Source organism: Ornithorhynchus anatinus, chromosome 1, assembly GCF_004115215.2.
Source record: "Ornithorhynchus anatinus isolate Pmale09 chromosome 1, mOrnAna1.pri.v4, whole genome shotgun sequence".
Lineage (NCBI taxonomy): Eukaryota > Metazoa > Chordata > Mammalia > Monotremata > Ornithorhynchidae > Ornithorhynchus > Ornithorhynchus anatinus.
The window spans coordinates 84,759,566-84,779,248 of record NC_041728.1 but is presented as its reverse complement, the minus strand read 5'-3'; the positions used below and the strand labels follow the sequence as shown (position 1 = coordinate 84,779,248).

Here is a 19,683-nt window from a genome sequence, read left to right as displayed (position 1 = left end):
ACTCTGCATGCCTGGGGTGAAGTGTGTAGTCTCATGTGTGTCTGGTATTTTTGAGTGCCATCAGTAGTCCCTCCACACAACTCACATGTTTCTTAATGATTCAAATACTGGGTTGTTTTCAGTGAAACGGTAAGGAGAATTTGCCCTCAGTTCATTTTTTCTGGAAATGACATTTTGGAGCCTGGTAAGACTGGGGATTATATGGTTGTGCAAGGTCTTCACTGGACAGTGACCTCGCGTGGAAACAGAGCCGCTGGTGATCCACCTCTGTTTATGAATGGGGTGAGTGTTCACAGTGGTACACAGCCCCACAAGGTACAGTTTGGGGGGCAGGCTCTCCTTCAGTGTGTAATTTCCCCACAACTAGAACACATTTTTGGGAACAACACAGAGACCAAATTGTTATCATCACTAAAATGCAATGGTGCTCTTCCGGTCTTAATGTTAGATTTGCATGGTTTGGAAATGGATATTTCTAGAAAAGACTGTTTTTTTTCCTCAAAAGCACACTTACCCTGGGGAGACATGGCCCATGAATGTTTTTTAAGGGACGGGGAGGGGTGTGATGTCAAAGTAGAATTTTTTGATGAGGATAATTCAACTATCAACTGGAAGCCTTGACTTTTCCACTTACCGCAACGTCCACTGTCCCATACTGCAGCATGCCAACAGCAAATGTTTTTAGTGGATATGTATTTTGTTGCTATTAAGAAACATTAACATTTATTTTCCATGCCTAATTAAACAACAGATGACACCCATACTTTAAAAAGATGTGACATTTCACGTGTTTGTTAAATGTAACAAAATCAAATGATGTGGTACGAAGGTCATGAGATTTCTTGATAACTTCAGACAGGTTGATAATGCAGTTGACAGTTTTTCAGATCGAATACAACTATACTGCTGGACCAACGTGAATGACTCAAAGCAGCAAGCAAAGCACATGCTGTGCCGGGCAGCAGGTAATGAGGTCAGTTTCAAGAATGCTTTAAAATAATCACATCAGTAGAAAGATTTCACAGCATTTGACAAAACTGTTTCTAAATGGCAGGTTTAATTATCTAAAAACTTTCTCACACTTCTCTCTTTCTCCATTTTCAAAAATGTACAAAGTCTTAAATAAATAGGTCATGGGTTGGTCCTAGAAATGTCATCTCTTTCAATCATACACTGTTAACTAAACTCGGGGACCACGCTGTGTAGAGTTTTCACTACAAAAAGAACTTCAGAACTGATTGCAGAAAAAAGCGAGTTCATTTTCCACCACCTGTTAAACGCAGGTCCTTTTTACCCGATGATCTCATTTGAGTCTGAAGTCAAGAAAACTTTACAGTGACCATTGCGCCTTCACTCAAATTGATCCCATACCGAAAGAGCTGTCATTTCAGACATCCTTTCCATACTTGATATAAACACATTTTAAGGTTTAAAGATGGATTATGAAGGAAGTATAGTTTAAATACAATGATTTTCTGAAAGATTTCTAGCCATGGTTCTTTTCTGAACTATTTAAATTGAGGGGAAGTGGATAAAAATGCCCAAGTAAGGATCAATAAGGGGTATGGTGCCCTACTGTCCCTTTTATCATCCCAGTGATGAAAGCTAAAAATAAATTGAAGGTGAAAGATTGGTCTCATTTAAGAAATGACTCTTTTAAAAATAAACAATGGCGAAAATTTGAACTAGTAAAGTAGGGAAATACGGATCTTTGAGCTGACTTTCATTACCTTCCATGATTCTTAGTAGCTATTAAAGCAGTAATAAAAGGGATAACCGATACTTTCAATGGTTTCTACTCTTTCTCTTTCTGCACTCTAGATCTATTTGCTGAGATCCAGGACTTAACCCAGTGCTCAAGAAATCAACATGTTAACATCTTTGAAAATTCCCAGAACACTGCATTTGGAAAATTCAGGAAATGATCTTTTTTTATGTCATTTCTTTGAAGTTTAGTATAATAACAGTCTTTCTGGTCTTTCCCTTGAAGTCAAAAGATCTAACTTTGAGGTCCCTTATAAAAAGCCAATTTTGATTCAGCTTCTTTTTCTTTCTCTCAACGGAGATTAACAGACCTTTTTGATCCAACAGTTACTAGGACAAAGTTACTGGAAAGTGCATGGCTGAAAATTCAGATGGTCGAATTTTCTTTCTGCTACTTTTGAATTTTTTTTTCCTTGAAAGATAGCTGTACCAAGATTTCAGGCTATGCCAAGGAGCAGCCACAGGAGCTCGGCAAGCTGTGACTCACCCTTTGGGATGGGAAACCGAGAGCTCAACGGAGTTCCGCTGAACCACGGCTTGTTGTGAGCAGGAGCCTGTTCTTCAGAGCTAATGAACAGATCCAGGCCATTCCTGGCCAAGTTCCGTCCATGGGACTAGTCTGCTCGGTAGCAATTGGAAGGTTCCAGAAGGTAGGTGCCGAAACACCCCACCACGTGGCGTCTGACCTCATGGGCTCTACAAAAGGAACTGTGATGCGACAGCAGAAGGCCCTCATCACTGGTAGGGTATTATTCCTCTTGGACTTGGAAGGATGTGGTTATCCAGGTAGTCAATGACTGTTTCAGCCCTTTTACAGGATAAAGCATTCAGCAAGTTCCCATCTCAGCCACAACAGGACCACTGGGCTTAGACAAGCCAATGCGTGCGGCAGCACAACAGTTTTTCAATTAGATAGATGCTCCGAGATTTTTATAGACAACGCTATGATGGATAACCCTTTTCACCACTGTAGTAGAGATGTATCATTGCAGGCAACAGGCAGCAAGGAAACTTACAAGCAGTTAAGAAAACCTCAAGGAAAAAGCCCCCAAGGAGGAGTCAGAAACTGTAACAGCACTAAAGGGAAGAGGATCGTAAACTGATCATGCACCTGATGTTAGTTGGCATTCTCAAATATCATGTCAATGGACAGGATGCTGGATACCTATGTTTCCGAGATGTGTACATCCTGAAGAGCTTCTGTTTATTATTACATAGCTTACTAGGAGTGAGGGGAAATAGAGGATCACATTACTACGCATTTCGCTACTAGGAAAAGGCTCAGGTTGATTGTTCTAAAAATAGAGCCAAATCAGGCTCCACTTTCAGTTGTAATTCCTTTCTCATCATGGTGTATAAGTAATACGTGCCCAGCTCAACTCTGCTACGAGAAACCAATACAAAATCCCCAAGTAGTGAAATTGGAAAACACCCCCCTAGATTTGAAGCAGCTGCCAGTACAATGTTGTTTTTCACTTTAGAAGCGATTAAGAGTCACCTACTAGGTAACTCTCCCAAAACTGTATCTGGTTTGGGGCTGAGGTTTACTAGTTGAGAAGCAGCGTGGCTCACTGGAAAGAGCACGGGTTTTGGAGTCAGAGGTCATGGGTTCGAACCCCGGCTCTACCACTTGTCAGCTGTGTGACTTTGGGCAAGTCACTTAACTTCTCGGTGCCTCAGTTACCTCATCTGTAAAATGGGGATTAAGACTGTGAGCCCCACGTGGGACAACCTGATTCCCCTGTGTCTACCCCAGCGCTTAGAACAGTGCTCGGCACATAGTAAGCGCTTAACAAATACCAACATTATTATTATTATTATTATTATTAGTGCACTATACTGCTCAAGAGATTAGGAACAACAAAAACAAAAAGCTTGGGGCATTTTGGAAAAGATTGATCAAAACAGATCTGCCGATCCCAGTAGACATTACAAGATAAGTGATGGCAGTGAATTTCTTCAAGATGTAGTACCCAATTTACAAATAAGTTACCCAGGTGCAGAGAACTATGTGAAACTTGTAAACTGGGCTAAATTCTGAACAATATATGGTATAAATGACCATAAATTAAAAAGACTCAAAACAGAAGATGAATAAATGTTATATTTACCATTTAAAAAGTTCAGTATCTCATTTAAGATTATTCTAACCAATAAGACCTAATTCTCTCTCTCTCTCTCTCTCTCTCTCTCTCTTAAATGCATAGGGCTAGAAGAGAATTTAAAGAAAAAATTTGTTCTCAAAATGCTTAAGAACTGGCCGATAAAGAAAGGCATATTTCATTTTAAACAAGTGGAGAAAACAAAGACAGATGTCATTTAGTTTGGTTTAATAGCACATGCAAATCACTCAGAGCATCACAGTTAGAAGAAAAGGAAGGATAAAGACCAAAAGATATGTGCATAGAAATCTGGAAAGTGCAAAGTAGCTGATTGCTTTGTGCAGCTCTGGCAAAAGTCTACACATCCTTGTCTAAAATGCTATACATGACACAACACAACTACCAACAAAATATTAAACCCCTGCCCCCACTGATTCAGAGCATCAAAGCACAAAATTTCAGTCACAAAATCAGAAATGTTGAAAAAATAATCAGCAATGTTTAGATATTTAAGACATTTTTCTTTTGGCAATCCATTTTTTTCAGATACAGGATAAAACAATTTGTGTGATATTCTACTGTCTGGCAGGTGGCCTGAAAAATTTCTGATATTCTCCTACAGACTTAATTATAATATTGAGTATGGAATGAGGTACTCAGCCAATTCTTGAATATCTCTACTAATGGGGAAGCCTGGAAGCACAGAAATAGAAATTCAAAGATAATCCAAAAAAAATCTCATTTGGGGCAATAGATTTGAATTCCCCATAAAAGCTATTCCAGAACACAAGCAGCAAAATGAACAGATTTGTATTTGACTCTACATTCTCTCTGATAGAGTCAAGAAGCAGTAAAGTTGTATAATAGAAAAGAAAAATAAACAGATCTAGAAGTAATGTGGTCTCATGGAAGGGCCTGTGTGTCAGAGGACCTGGGTTCTAATCCCACAACGGCCACTCATCTGCTGCGTCACCTAAGGCAAGTTACTTGACTTCTCTGTCCCTTAATTCCCTTATTGTTAAAATGGGGATTAAATTCTACTTCCTCCTACTTAGACTGTGAGCCATGGAGGGGACAAGCACTGTGTCTAACCTGATGAACTAGTATCTACCCCAGGATTTAGTTTAGCACATAGAAATTGCTTAATGAGAATAATGACAATAATGACAATAATGATCTAAGGCCTGGATACTCCACCGACTGGACAATCTGCTTTCGAATAACCAAGAAGTAGCTATATGAAATCTAAGATGGATGAGGGCTTACTATGGGTTAATTGGGTTATTGGCAAATTGACATTCTTGTAAGTGCTCACATGTTGGTGAGAACCAGAACATAGCACCTGTTCTCTACAGATAAATCTAAGGAACTCTTTTAAAGGAACAAATGATTTAAATCAAATTAGTTTAACATGCTTGCCATCAAATTCTTTGGTAACAAATGGAATGTTTGGGAAAAGACACTAAATAACCAAAGAAGGATTAGGTAATTTCAGAGAAATTGCTTTAATGCTGCTCATTCCTGGGAGTTATTTAATAGGCAGGCCAAGTAGACTGGAGGGCAAAAAAATCCCAACGACGACAATAGAAAACACGCAATCCTAATAATGATTAATAATTGATGAAGGCAGCAGGAAAGCCTATGCTTAAAGTGTAATGCAATTGAGTCTGGCCTAAAGGGATTCAAACTAGGGGCTCTCATAGGCTCCAGTTTGAATTAAAAATGAGAACTTTTTAATAACAACGGTCTCTAAAACTAAGCTGTACCAGCATTATACAAAATCAGGTTCCCCGTGGACTGCATGCCTTCTTTTCTCTTGTGTTCTAGAAGTTGATAGACCAAACTTCATTTTAGCATTTTCCTAGCCTTAGTACAGAAAAATCAATCAATCACTGGTATTTATTAAGTGCTTACTCTGTGCAGAAGTACTGTCTCCTGTGAGTGCTTCAGGATAACAAAATAGGCCTGGCTGCATGCCAACATTAAGACTCTGGAATACCAATTCTCTAATCTTCATCAAGGGAAAATATTCATTAGCTCCATACCCTTTGGGCATTTGGTATTCACCCCAACCTCAGCCCCACAGCACTTATGTACATATCTGTAAATTATTTATTTTCATTAATATCTATCTCCCCTTCCAGAATGCAAACTAGTCCCACAGCCCCACAGAGCTTATGTACAAGTCCAGAATTGATTTATTTATATTAATGTCTGTCTATCCCTACTGTAAGCTCACATAGAGAAGCAGCGTGGATCAGTGGAAAAAGCACGGGCTTTGGAGTCAGAGGTCATGAGTTCAAATCCCAGCTCTGCCACTTGTCAGCTGTGTGACTGTGGGCAAGTCACTTAACTTCTCTGTGCCTCAGTTACCTCATCTGTAAAATGGGGATGAAGACTGTGAGCCCCACGTGGGACAACCCGATTCCCCTGTGTCTCCCCCAGCGCTTAGAACAGTGCTCTGCACATAGTAAGCGCTTAATAAATACCAACATTATTATTATTATTACATTGGCCAAAGAATATGTCTGCTATATCGTTGTTTCTACTCTCCCAAACACTTAGTACAGTCCCCTGCACCCAGTGAGCACTCAATAAATAAGATTAATTGATTAAGCTCGTTATGGGCAGGGAATGTGTTTGCTAATTCTGTTGTCCTCTCCCAAGTGCTTAGTACAGTGCTCTGCACATAGTAAGTAATCAATAAATACCACACTGATTGTTTGATAAGTGCATATATTCATGCAATTTCTGCTGGAGAAAGGACTGCAGCAGAAGATCTCTTGTAACTCTAGAGATATAATTAAACATAATATAATCCTTACTGAGGGTAGAAATCGTGTCTACTGACGCTACTGAACTCTCTCAAGCCCTTAGAACCATGTTTTGCACAGAGTAAGTACTCAATAAATGTTATTGAATGATTGATTATGGCATTATTCATTTTAAATTTCTTATAAACCCCAGAAACATTGAAGAGATTTGAACAGTATAAATATCTGACTTTCTCTCTAGACTGTAAGGGACAGGAAATTTGCCTGCTAATTCTGTTGTACTGTATTCTCCCAAGCACTTAGTACAGTGTTCTGCATATAGTAAGCACTCAATAAATACCATTGATTGATTGATTGAAAAACTCTAGGAAAGTGAATCCTGCTTAAAAATGAATACACCAATCAAGGGAACTTGATTTTTTATGCCTCTCTCAATCATTATGGCATGCCAAACACTCGACATCCCTCATCTGTAGAAACTACTGGGTGGCAGAAATTTTCTTTGGTAACCAAAAATTTGAGGTGGGGACCACAAAGCTCAAAAGAGAAGCCCACATGACAATTTCAACTAAAAAATGCTTTGTAACTTGAATTTTCTGGCTAGGTTGTCCACTTAGACCAGATTACTGCTTGCCTTTTGAGTTCACTTGGATTGTGCAAATCAAGGCTGTGTTTCTTATGGGCTTTCATTTTTTAAATTTTAAATATAGAAAAATTATACAATTTACTTTAAAATATATTAAAATTATTAAATATGGGAGGTGATTTTCCTGTAGAACTTCACAGACTTCAGTCTGGACATTTTTGGCTTGGTTTACAGGTGATTTAATAATTCAGCCCCTTTTTTGCTCTCCTTGATAGACATTTTCAATGCCCGTGGTATCAGTCAAGATCTGTTACAATGTGATTTCTCCTGAATGCGAGATTCTCCCAAATCAGAACTTCCACACTGCAGGAGAACCAACTGAAATTTCCTTTGCAGACCATATTGTTTTCAGTGTGCGCATCATCCTTTGTTGGAAATCTTTATAAGGTGGCAATTAGCCCTGGGAGGTGAGGATTGCTAGAGACGTGTTTAATAGGGGGGATTTAAGAGAAAAGAAGGGTAGGTAGGGGGAGGGAACACAAGCATCAACCAGGCAGATCTGAAAAGACCCCATCTCCTGAGTCACTTGGGTAGAGTTTCTGCCTGTTAAAAAGGCAGTAGGGAAAACTGACAAAGCATTTTTCAGTGTTGAATTTCCCCCTGCAGAATATTTTCTGCCTCAGTGCCGGGCAGAGGGAATAAAACTGATGTTCTCTAGTGGAAAGCCAATAAAGTAGCATTTTCAGGAGATATCAACAAAGGTCACCTTAATCAAATTGTACTTGAGGATCTCTTTTTACTTATAAAGAAAACATTCAGAACACCCACAAAGAATGTGAGACTCAGAAATAAGCAGGTAAAAAGAGACAAAACACAAACCTGCTTGTAGTTTCTCCTTGTTCTTTCCTTCAGGTGTACAGGTATGGAAGAAAAACAATGTTGATAAATCAGTTAAAAAAACAACTATTGATTCTTTTACACTTGATATAAATGCTAAACTGGAAAGAGATTAGAAACAATTACTTTAAACACAATTTTAGGAAACACATTCAAAGAGTTTAGCTTTTCTTTATAATTAAGGCTTCAAATTTTGAAAGCATGCAGAACAGGCCGCAGATTTTGCTGATAAAGCACGTAGGCAAATGCATTGCTGTCATACAGAAAAAAGAACCCCATAGATTTTTTTATTAAATAAAGTTATCTGCAGGAATTAAAGTTGATCCGATTCAAAAGGCACAAGCAAAAAAGAGTTAACACATAGAAAATGCTATCCTGAATTTGAGTTTTAGGTTTTATGTGTGAATTCTCTCCTAAAACTGAATAACCATTTACTTTTTTTGAGTCAGATTTTCCTAGATTGCAAGTGGTTGCACAAAAACTAGTTAAGTATTTTGGAACATTGCATTAATTCTCAGTCTCCTGAAACAGCAGTGTCCTATTCATGATGTTGAATTAAGGTATGAAAAAATGCAATATAAACCGCTGCTCCAGGGCATTAAATGGTACCTGGGAGTTGATAAATGTTCCCAAAGTGTTTTACTTCCTTTACATGACTAGTTTATATTTTCTAAAATTAGTATTTGAGACCCACAATCCTAATGGATTTAAGCCACTTAAATGGAGAAAGATCAATTTTTTTTGGCTTTTTGGTCCCAATAATAATGATAATAAACCCCAAAACCCAGAATTGAGTTCTGGTCCTGTCTGTGGGATTGGCAGTTGGAGAGAGAGCATTTTCTCAATACTTTTTGTCTTGGTGATTGATTCTGTAGAATCTAAACCATAATTTAGTTGGGGCAGAGTGACTCTTTAAAAAATGATGACTATTTATTAGCCACTTTCTATGTGCCAAGCACAATGCTAAGTGGTGGGGTAGAGACCAGAGAAGCAGTTAATAATAATAACTATGGCATTTAAGTGCTTACTATATGTTAAGTGCTTACTGTTCTAAGCCTTGGGGAAGATACATGATAATCAGGTTGGACACAATCCCTGTCCCACATGGGTCTCACAGTCTTAATCCCCATTTTACAGATGAGGGAACTGAGGCCCAGAGAAGTGAAGTGACTTGCCCAAGGACACACAGCAGACAAGTGGCAAAGCTGGAATTAGAACTCGGGTCCTCTAACTCCCAGGCCTGTGCTCTTGCCATTAGGTCAATGCTGCTTCCCTACAGCTCTGCCAAATGCTTACTGTGTGACCTTGGGCAAGTCACTTAACTTCTCTGTGCTTCAGTTCTCCTGTTCTTCCTCCTACTTAGACTGTGAGCCCCATGCAGGACAGGGACTGCATCCAACCTAGATTACTTATATCTACCTCAGTGCTTAGAGCAGTGTTTGAAACATAGTAAGTGTTTAACAAATACCATAAAAAAACTGCCCATCGGACATAATCTTTGTTACCCGCAGGATTCACAGCCTTTGTGGAAGGGAGAACAGGTATTTATTCCCCATTTTTCAGATAAAGAAACTGAAGCACAGTAAAGTTAAAGGACTTGCCCAAGGTCATACAACAGGCAAGTGGCAGAGTCCCAATTCTTAGCACATACTGTTTTCCCACTCCTGCTATTGGTTGAAAGTATAGACTGTGTATTTTTCATCTCTTATTCATAGAGGTACTGGATACTTTTAACAAAAAGGCCAGGGGAAGACCCACTGCTCAACCTTGAAGGGATGAAGAATCAACTTGCGAAACAGTTTTGATTTTATTTCTACTGATTCTGTTTAGAGAGGTCTATTGGGGATGGGAATGTGTTAATGATATTGGCAAATTAGGATGAAATAGTAAAACTGGCATTCTTTTAATTTCAGTATTCATTTAATCCAAATTTATATTAAATGTACTAAAGGATCTGTGGTTGATTTAGCTCATTTCTGCTATAGATCATTAAGAGATTCGCAGATAGTGTAATGCTAAAATCATAGTTTGTTTTTACAAAACACACCACTGATTGAAGAATTAGTTAACTACAAATATAGGACTTCAGTGTTTTATTGAGCAACCAAAATATCACTGCCTCTGATTCCTCCGAGTATAAGCTGCAGAGGCACAGAAGCTATTTACTTTTCAGCTCATTGCTAAGCTAAATGAACTATGAAGAAATTGGGTTTCCCATAGTGGAGTAGGATAGTGAAGCTACAAATGTTCCTGAATATAAATGAATTTAAAATGGTATCTCACATCTATTAACATTTGTGATTGAAGTTAGCATGGAACTACTATCATCAGGATGATCTTTAGTTAATAATTGAGAGTTTTGTTATCTTACTGTAAGCCTGAGTCTAATTCTCTCTTCAGTATAGAGTTCATTTCTCTTTCCTGCAGAGCCTCTCTCCTCTGTGGACTTATTAAGGCACGAGAGAATAATGATAATAACGAAGGTACTTGTTAAGCACTTACTATGTGTCAAGCACTGTTCTAAGCACTGTATTAATCAGGTTGGACTCAGTCCCTGTCCCACATGGGGCTCACAGCCTTAACCCCCATTTTATAGATGAGGGAACTGAAGCACAGAGAAGTAAAGTGACTTGCCCAAGGTCACACAGCAGATAGGTGTCATCTGCAAAGCAAAAACACTCAGGTCGAAGCAGACGTGGGTCTGCTTATTTCAGAGCAGGATGGGAAAGGCTGGACTCGACTCTTGGTCCACATCCATAATTTATTTATATTAATCTCCGTCTCCCCTTCTAGCTCCTTGTGGGCAGGGAACGTGTCTACCAACTCCATTACAGCGAACTCTCTGAAGCGCTTAGTACTGTGCTCTGCATACAGTAAGCACTCAAAAAATATGACCGATCAATGGATCGATCTATTGATTTTGTCTTGCTGGGCCCTGGGAATTCTAGGGCCCAAAGTACAGCATGGAGTGGATGATATTGATTTCATTAAATGCTACTGGCCAGATCGGTTAGTAGGTACTCTTAAGGAAAAACAAGGAACGAGACAAGCCAAACATTGATACTAATTTTTTAAAAAGCCAAATAGACACCAAGTACAGCACTGGCTGCCATATTGTTACCTACTTTGTAGGGCTGCAGGTATGCAAGGCCTTCAAATGAGGCTTCCAAGTAGCAATGGAAACCGACTTCTCATCAGCCGCATAACTACGCCATACACACTACGTGCAGGAGATGTGGTAAAAAAAGAAAAACAAGGCAAGAGGGAGCAGGGGACAAAACAAAAAAAAAATGGAAAAGCAGATTAGTAAACCAATACAAGTCGGGGCTTTTTTCTTATCACTCATAGCACTGATACATGCCTGAAGAATGGAAGAATACTTTCATAATATCGCCAGCTGGCTGTCAAGCTTGGTCGTCTGGAGTCAGTAGCATAATTCCTCCAAGCAGCCTGGTATCAGGAAACAATAGAAAAGCACAAGGGAACCAACAAGGAATGAAATAAAAGAAGCTGTCAATTGATTCTTGAACACTCTGCATTTTGCTCACACCAAGAACCCGGCCTGTTGGACTGACTTAACTGGGTTAAACGTCCTGAAGGCCCGAGCTCAATTTCGAAGAAAGTGTGGGGGCCTGACGAGAACTTTACCCAGCTCCAGAGCTCTCAAAGATAGGATTGCTGATTAGAAGGTGCCTACTCAGTGATTTAATTCTGTGAAACTTCTGGCTGTGGCAGCATGAGCCGAGGTTTTGTCATGGAGAACCAAAGACAAAATAGGAGCAGGGAAAGATGGCAGGGCAGCTGTGGGCATTATAAAGGGCCGGGGGAGGGGATCAAGCCTCAAAATTTGGAGTATGATTACCTAGGGATGAGTCACGTTCCCAAGGGAAATCTCCTGAGCTTTCATCTATGAGCTTGGAGAGAGATGGTGTTGTAACTAGCCGAAATGTCAAGCTGTTTATTAAAGGCCCCTGAGCAAAATGGCTCTAATCAGCATATCCTCAACGTTGCTCTTTTTTAGATGCAAACCTAAAGAACATGATAATGTGATAAAATATGCTTTCCCAAGCACCAGAGCAGATACATCGCTGGATATGAAAGGGTTTCTAATTAAAAATTAAAAATAACCTCAGACTTCTCAAGGAAAGATTCTCAGTCTCCAGGACCAAGGGAGGAATTTTGGCAGTTCCCAGTCCTTGTTTACCCAGATGTACGTGGTCGCTAAGGATTATAAGGACCGGCGGGGACCTTTTCTTGAGTTGATTTTATTTGATTTCTCACTCTCTTACAGAAAATGTGGTGAAACTAGTTTCAGGTCATGTTCAAGCATCAGGAGTCTGCATTTCTTTAATGATTTCAAATAGCTGAATGCATGTAATCTGCAAAATGATTCAGAGTAATCATGTGAAAAGGTATCGATCATTTGTTGGAACTGCTGCTCCTTTGCTGAGAACCCCAGATTTCTTCCCTGGAGCGACACCTAAGATGGCAGCTTTATTAAAATGATTTCTGCAGGAACAGTGTAGATTCGGACAACGGTCTTCTGAAACAAGGTTAAAGTGGAGTCTCAATTATGCCACAGCCCTGGAACCTGCAATTGCCATTGAGCTGGCAAAAAAACAGGACCGAGGGAAGATTACCTGCTAGGGATTTAAAGAGCAAGGGGCAGGCGGGGGGCAAGTTACAGTCGCAAAAGATGGAAAATTCTCTTCAAAACGAGGTCGGCTCCTCTTCCCTATTATTTCAAATCTATCCCAACCTCCACCCAGTTTTCTTCACTTCCCTCTCCTATTAGAAGTGGCTTGTAAGTGGCACCCATCTCGGGGATGTTGTTAGCTAATTTAAGACAGAGTAGACATGGAGAGGAGGTTCCATTATTCCTGTTCACTAAAATAACTGTCAGGCCACGGTTCTTTAAGTGCTCATTTTCTTGTTAATTGGAGTAGCCGAGAAATAATAAATTGCTCTATGTCTCCATTTTACTGTTGGAGGCTAACTGTTAAATGATTACATTAATGCAACACTCCGTCCCAGTCATCGCAGGCGTAATAATGTTTTAACTGCTTCAGTATTGCAGTGACTCCAAATGTAGAGAGAACACTGGGGTGCTGTTCTCAGCTTTAATCCTGCCGTCTCTGTTTGGCATTCTCTTTTCTAGCTGTCTCTAGATGTGACTGACAGTCAGGAAGTCAACTGTCTCTCTCATAATCCCCCTACTCCCCTGGCTTTGCAGTCCCTGCTAGTCATCTTGCCAGAGCGATTCAAGGTGAATGGAGACTTTAATTTATCACGGTGTAGATCGAGTGCTTCTTATCTTCCACTGAAGGAAGGGAAGCTGGAAGCTGGGCTATGAGCTTAGAGAAATCCTCTTGTTAAGAGAGTTCCTGCACTCTTCAAGCAGTTGTGGGGAACTGGGAGATGGAAGAGAAGGTTAATGTCATTTGAGGAGTCAGTTTGATCCCCGATGACAATGGAAAGCATAATGCCCAGGAGGCAGTCCTCATAACTAACGTAATTTGTGTATTGTAATGGATACTGCAAAATCCCTCAAGACTCAAATCCGTCTAGGTCTAAGCAAAGGACAGAGGTGGCAATCACCTAACAAATTTAAAATGTGTAGAGAGCCTCTCTGGACCATTCAGACCCTCCAAACACAATTTTTTTCTTAGTTTTATAGATAATTAAGATATTATCTTGTTAATTCTGCCTATTCGTGTTGACCTAGCCATACTAACTCACTGCATGGAAAAGGATTAGCAGGGACTTCTCAGAGATCTTTGCAAACTTTTATGGCACTTTACAGCCTTAAAAGCCTTTATTAAAAGAACATTTTCTCCAAGAGGCCTTCCCCAACTAAACCCTTATTTCCTCTTCTCCTACTCCCTTCTGCTCCACCCTTGCATTTGGATTTGCACTCTTTTTTCACACTCCTTCAGTCCCAGAGCACTTATTTATATAGTCACAATTTATTTATTTATATTAATAATGATGGTATTTGTTAAGCACTTACTATGTGCAAAGCACTGTTCTAAGCGCTGGGGGGGGTGGTTACAAGGTGATCAGGTTGTCCCACTTGGGGATCATAGTCTTAATCCCCATTTTACAGATGAGGGAACTGAGGCAGAGAGAAGTTAAGTGACTTGCCCAAAGTCACACGGCTGACAAGTGGCGGAGCCGGGATTAGAACCCATGTCCTCTGACTCCAAGCCTGTGCTCTTTCCATTGAGCCACACTGCTTCTCCTAGTGTCTGTCCCCCTTGTAGACTGTAAGCTCACTGTAGCCAGGGAATGTGTCTACTAACCCTACGTTGTAATAGTAATAATTAATAATAATTTGGTATTTGTTAAGTGCTTAGCATGTGCCAAGCACTGTTCTAAGCACTGGGGTAAATACAAGTAAATAGGGTTGGACATAGTTCCTGTCCCATGTGGGGCTCACAGTCTCAATCCCCATTTTACAGATAAGGTAACTGAGGCACAGAGAAGTGAAGTGACTTGCTCAAGGTCACACAGCAGACAAGTGGCAGAGCCGGGATTAGAACCCATGACCTGTGATTCTAAGCCTGCGCTCTTGCCACGAGGTCATCTGTTCCTCTACTCTGCCCAAGTACAGGGCTCTGCACATAATAAGTGCTCAATACATTGATTGATTTGTTGCTCGAATAATTGAAAAAATAAGTGTAGAAAATGACAAAACGAACTAGCAAACCTTTAGAAAAGAACATATTTCCTTTACTGCATTTCTAAACCCTGCAATACTGAGGAATTTCACTGTGCTTTCTCAATCATCTGAACATTCATAGAGCAGTTTTGTTATGTTTTGGCTGGTTCTCTGTGAAGAAAAATAAAGGATCTTGTCCAAACAAATGCCTTAATTCAAAAGTTTTTTTTAAAGTCATAACGTTTTGGCTTTTCTTTCCCCACAATAAGGGATTGGGAAATGGTGTATCTTGTGGTAGTATTTTGGAAATGTCACAAAGTCACTTGTTTGAGCCCATGCAAATGTGATCATGAGACTGGGAACTTGTATGCGCCTCCTGAAAGCAGGGGAATTGGCTCAATGAGCAGCTGAGGGCAGGAGTGCCAGAAGCCCGGTGTTGCTTCCCTCTCTCCGCTGGCAGTCGGCTTACACTGAAAAGCTCCTAGTGTAGTGCTTAAGCACTTAGTACAGTGCTTTGCATGCAGTACGCTCTCCATAAATACAATTGAATGAATGGTGTCTCGGCTGCAGAGTACTGGTACTGAGAAATGGAGAAGCCTTGGATACGGTTGCACAATGCAGTGATGTTCAGGGGTCCTCATATGAGCTCTGGAGTCTTGTGAAGTCTGACTACAAAAATATTCACTCACTTTATTGGCCCAGCACTCGCTTCATAAGTTATAATAGCAATGATAATGAAAATAATGAGAATAATAATAAAAGTAACTGTGATATTTGTTAAGTGTTTAACACTCAAGTGTTATGAGATACAGCGTGGCCTAGCGGATACAGCATGGGCCTGGGAGTCAGAAGGACCTGGGTTCTAATCTCGAGTCTCCCACTCCTCTGCTGTGTGACCTTGGGCAAGTCACTTCACTTCTCTGGGACTCAGTTACTTTGTCTGTAAAAGTGGAGATTAAGACCGTGAGCCCGATGTGGGACAGGGAATGTGTCCAACCTGACTATCTTGTATCTACCCCAGTGTTTAGCACAGTATCTGGACCGTAGTAAGAACTCTACAGTTACCATAAAAAAGGAAAAGAAGTGCTTGATGTGTGCTAAGCATACACTAAAAATTGGGGTAGGTGCAAAATAATCAGAATGGAACCAATCCCTGTCCCATATGGGGCTCGTAGTCTAAGTGGGAGACAGATGAGGCATTGAATCTCCATTTTATAGATGAAGAAACTGAGGCACAGAGAAGTTGTCACATGTCTAAGATCACTTAACAGGCAAGTGGCAGAGCAGGGATTCGAACCCGGGTCTTCTGACTCCAAGATCCATGCTCATTCCACTAGGCAAGCATTCCTTTAGCACCAAGGGGCAAGTAAGCCTTGTACAGATGTAGATCTCAGAGGAATTTTTTATTTGAAAAATTCTAAATCATTTTAAAATACCCTCCCGCTCTGTCAGTGCTGGATCAACTCTTCTCATTTAAAGGTGAATCAAATCGGCTTCTCTCTGATCTTGCTGGCATGAGCTTTTACCAATCGAGAACAAAACAAGATTGGTTAATAAAGAAATGGATCAGAAATTGAGACTGGATACCCAATCTCACTAGCTTGTTGATTAGAGCAGCTCCAGTCAAGTCCAACCAACAGAGGTCGGTGGAATAGTGAACTAATTTCTTTTTCCATTCTCTTTAAAGCCTGACAGAAAGGATTCGTGTCAGCCACGTCAAGCTCCTTTCTCATTTTCTCTCATAACAACTACTATTTACCACTAGAAATTCTGCAAAGGGCCCCTATTTCACACACACAGCAGAACAGATATGCTCAACAGTGACAGAAGATTAAAAGACAGTGGCATTGAGGAGAATTCATTAGGTGCTCTGAAAACAATTAAACCACCAGTGAAAATTCTCCCAGGGACTAAAAGAGATCAATCCAGAATTAGGGAAAACTCTTGGAGAGGAACAGAAGGGGAAAAATAATATTACTTTTTCATAGCGCCACCTGTTTGTTTCAAAAGCTTAAAAATGTAATAATAATAATAAATAATGTTGGTATTTGTTAAGCGTTTACTATGTGCAGAGCACTGTTCTAAGTGCTGGGGTAGACACAGGGGAATCAGGTTGTCCCACGTGGGGCTCACAGTCTTAATCCCCATTTTACAGATGAGGTAACTGAGGCACAGAGAAGTTAAGTGACTTGCCCACAATCACACAGCTGACAAGTGGCAGAGCCCGGATTTGAACCCATGACCTCTGACTCCAAAGCCCGTGCTCTTTCCACCGAGCCACGCTGCTTCTCCTATGTACCACTCTCTTCCCCTTCATCAAGAGATGATGTTCTTCACATTTAATTCTGTTGTGTTATTTTGAAACTGGGATTAAAAATAAGTGAAAAAGGGAAACTATATTTAACTTTGAAGTAAAAAGGGGGAAAAAAGGCGGTAGCTAAAATGATTAGGTAAAAGGAAAAGAAAAGAGAGAAGACAGAAGAAACAGAAGAGGAGAGACAAAAACACCAAAACAAACGAGTGACTGCAAGAGAGGAAGAGAACAAAGAAGATACAGAAAGTAAATAGAAGACTAGAGCAAGGAAAACAATGATAGGAAGCAAGTCAAAAATGAAGAAAGGGAAGAAGTCAAGAAGAGAGGACAAGTGGAGGTGCAAAAATCAGGAGGGAACAGGAAGATATGGGAGAGAAGGTTCCATTTAAGAGTAGTGTCACTTTGAACTACAGTTTCTCTTCTTCTCATCCATTTTTTAAGTGGTTTAAATTACGTAGTTGCCAAACTATCGACAAAGGGGCATAGGTGGGAAAGGTGGGACATTTGGTGAGCTAAGCTAGCCCTCCCAGACCCCCTCCTCTGCCTCCTCTCTGTCCCCCTCCATAGCTCTGCATCCCTAGGAATAGAAATGTCTGTATGCAAGGAGACACAACGGTTCCAGCTTCCACTCCTCTTGCAGCAGGGACAATGGGGCTGGGGACAGGAAATGATACTGGTTTTGATTTTTCAGGAGAATTCTCTCCATCTCTTGGGGGAGGTTTTAATACAGTTTCGGATCCTGTGTGGTAAATTAACCTCTTCAAATAAGTGAAGGAAGATCAGATGGGGGGCCCAGGGACAGCTGTAATCCCAGCAGATCTAATTTAGGTGTGTTGTGTACCCAGAGTCAATGGGTAGACTGAGAAGTGGAAGAAGTGACTGGTGGGGTTAGTTGGAGAGAGCAGAGATAGTGTTTGGGAAAAGTGGATCAGTAGGAAAAGAGGGCATAGGAAGGTGTAGAATGGTGAGAGGGGTGGTAATTACGAGTGGGAATTCAGACAATTCCAATCGTTCCAAACCTGTTGCAGGAGTAGCTTACTCTGTTATAGATGATGGATTTTATAGACTGCAAAAGGACAAGCAATTACTGACTCATAAACCCTACTCAATCTCTTCTTTTGTTACTACATTTTAATTTTCTAAACTTACTATTGTATTTCAATTTTATAAATTTTTCAACCATCCATGTATATCTGTAATATAATATTATAAGACATCCCTTGAGAGTTTGTTTAATGACCTGACATGAACCTTTGCCGGACTGTAAACTAAGGGCAACCGTCGTATTTACTAACTCTGATTGTACTTTCCCAGGCACTTAATACAGTGCTCTGCACAGAAAAAGCACTCACTAAGTACTTATTGATCTGCTTTTAAGAACTAATACTAAACTGGTCAGGATGAAAAAAACCCTGCTTGACAGTCTATATTAGCTTTCATATACTAGATAGACAGGAAAACCATTATTCTTAATGCTCCAAGAAAATTGAGGCCAAATAAAAATAATATTAAATGTTAACTAAAAATACCATTATATTGCAGGAGGATATTTGTCAAGTATACTACTCATTTTTTCCTCTTTCGTTTTCTCCTTAAAAAATACTGACACTTCACAGTATTCAGTACCATCAGTAAAAATGCAATAAACTGGTGCTATCTGACCTCTTATAAATCAGAAGACTTTCCCAACTGGCACTTCAGATGTACTACATACATGACCAATCTCGGCCGACCTGTCCCTGGCGAGGAAGTAATCTATGATGTCTGAGTCCTCTCTGGCAAGTCTGATTAGCAAATAACCTCACTTCATCATTGATCAGTGAGCAACCTCTCCCCACTATTGGATGTTCCTTTACTTTCAGACTACCTAAGTAACTCGGAGTCATTTCACATTAGCTCTCCTTAACACTCCTAAGCAAAGTTGCCTTGGGCAGTGGCAGGGCTGAAAATGACTAACAAATAGACCTCTTCATCAAACAACAGTCCCAGCATAAAATTGTCTCTTAATCTGAGAGTAGTCTAAGTTAAGGGGAGGCTAGGGTTGCCTTTGCTGACTACTTACTTTTCCCAGATCTTTCTGGAGTCTCTAGAGGGGCTTTACAGGAGCCACTGGGGGATTATGCAAAGCCCCCTTCTGCTCAACCCTGACTCTTAATGAAATGGAATTTTCAAATAACTGACATCTACCATTCCTCTAGCATGCCACAGAACAAAGCAGTAGGAGAGTAGTTTGAAACTACTGCAGTAGGTGATATTATGCATAATTCAATAAAAGGCAAACTGGTACATTCTAACCAGATAGTTTTTTGTTGTTTTTTTTTTGCCAGACCTTTGTCATTTGTTTAGCCAGGAGGAGTAATTGAATATGGGAGCTAATGCCGTGTTCAACTCTTGTTGAACTTGCCACTTAAATAACCAATCTTGCTTTTACACATCATTCATTAAAAAAAAAACACATTCAAGAAAGCATACAATCAGTATCCTTCGAAAGGCCTTATTGACACTGTTATTCATCTAAGGTCTAACAGTGCATGAAATGTGCACGGGAAACACAAATTTTGTATCCAGAGATCCAAGCTGTTATG

At 40.1% G+C, this 19,683-nt stretch overlaps 1 protein-coding gene across 1 annotated transcript in view; it reads right to left on the bottom strand.

Annotated features, from left to right (window-relative positions):
* Positions 1 to 19,683, bottom strand: part of KCNQ5 (potassium voltage-gated channel subfamily Q member 5) — a 564,859-nt gene that overhangs the window by 66,970 nt on the left and 478,206 nt on the right. Inside the window, exons 8-9 of the mRNA XM_007669803.4 lie at positions 11,249 to 11,343; positions 8,106 to 8,132 (exon numbers count right to left, since the gene is read on the bottom strand). Coding sequence (XP_007667993.1) covers positions 8,106 to 8,132; positions 11,249 to 11,343 — 122 coding nt within the window. The remainder of the gene's footprint in view (positions 1 to 8,105; positions 8,133 to 11,248; positions 11,344 to 19,683) is intronic.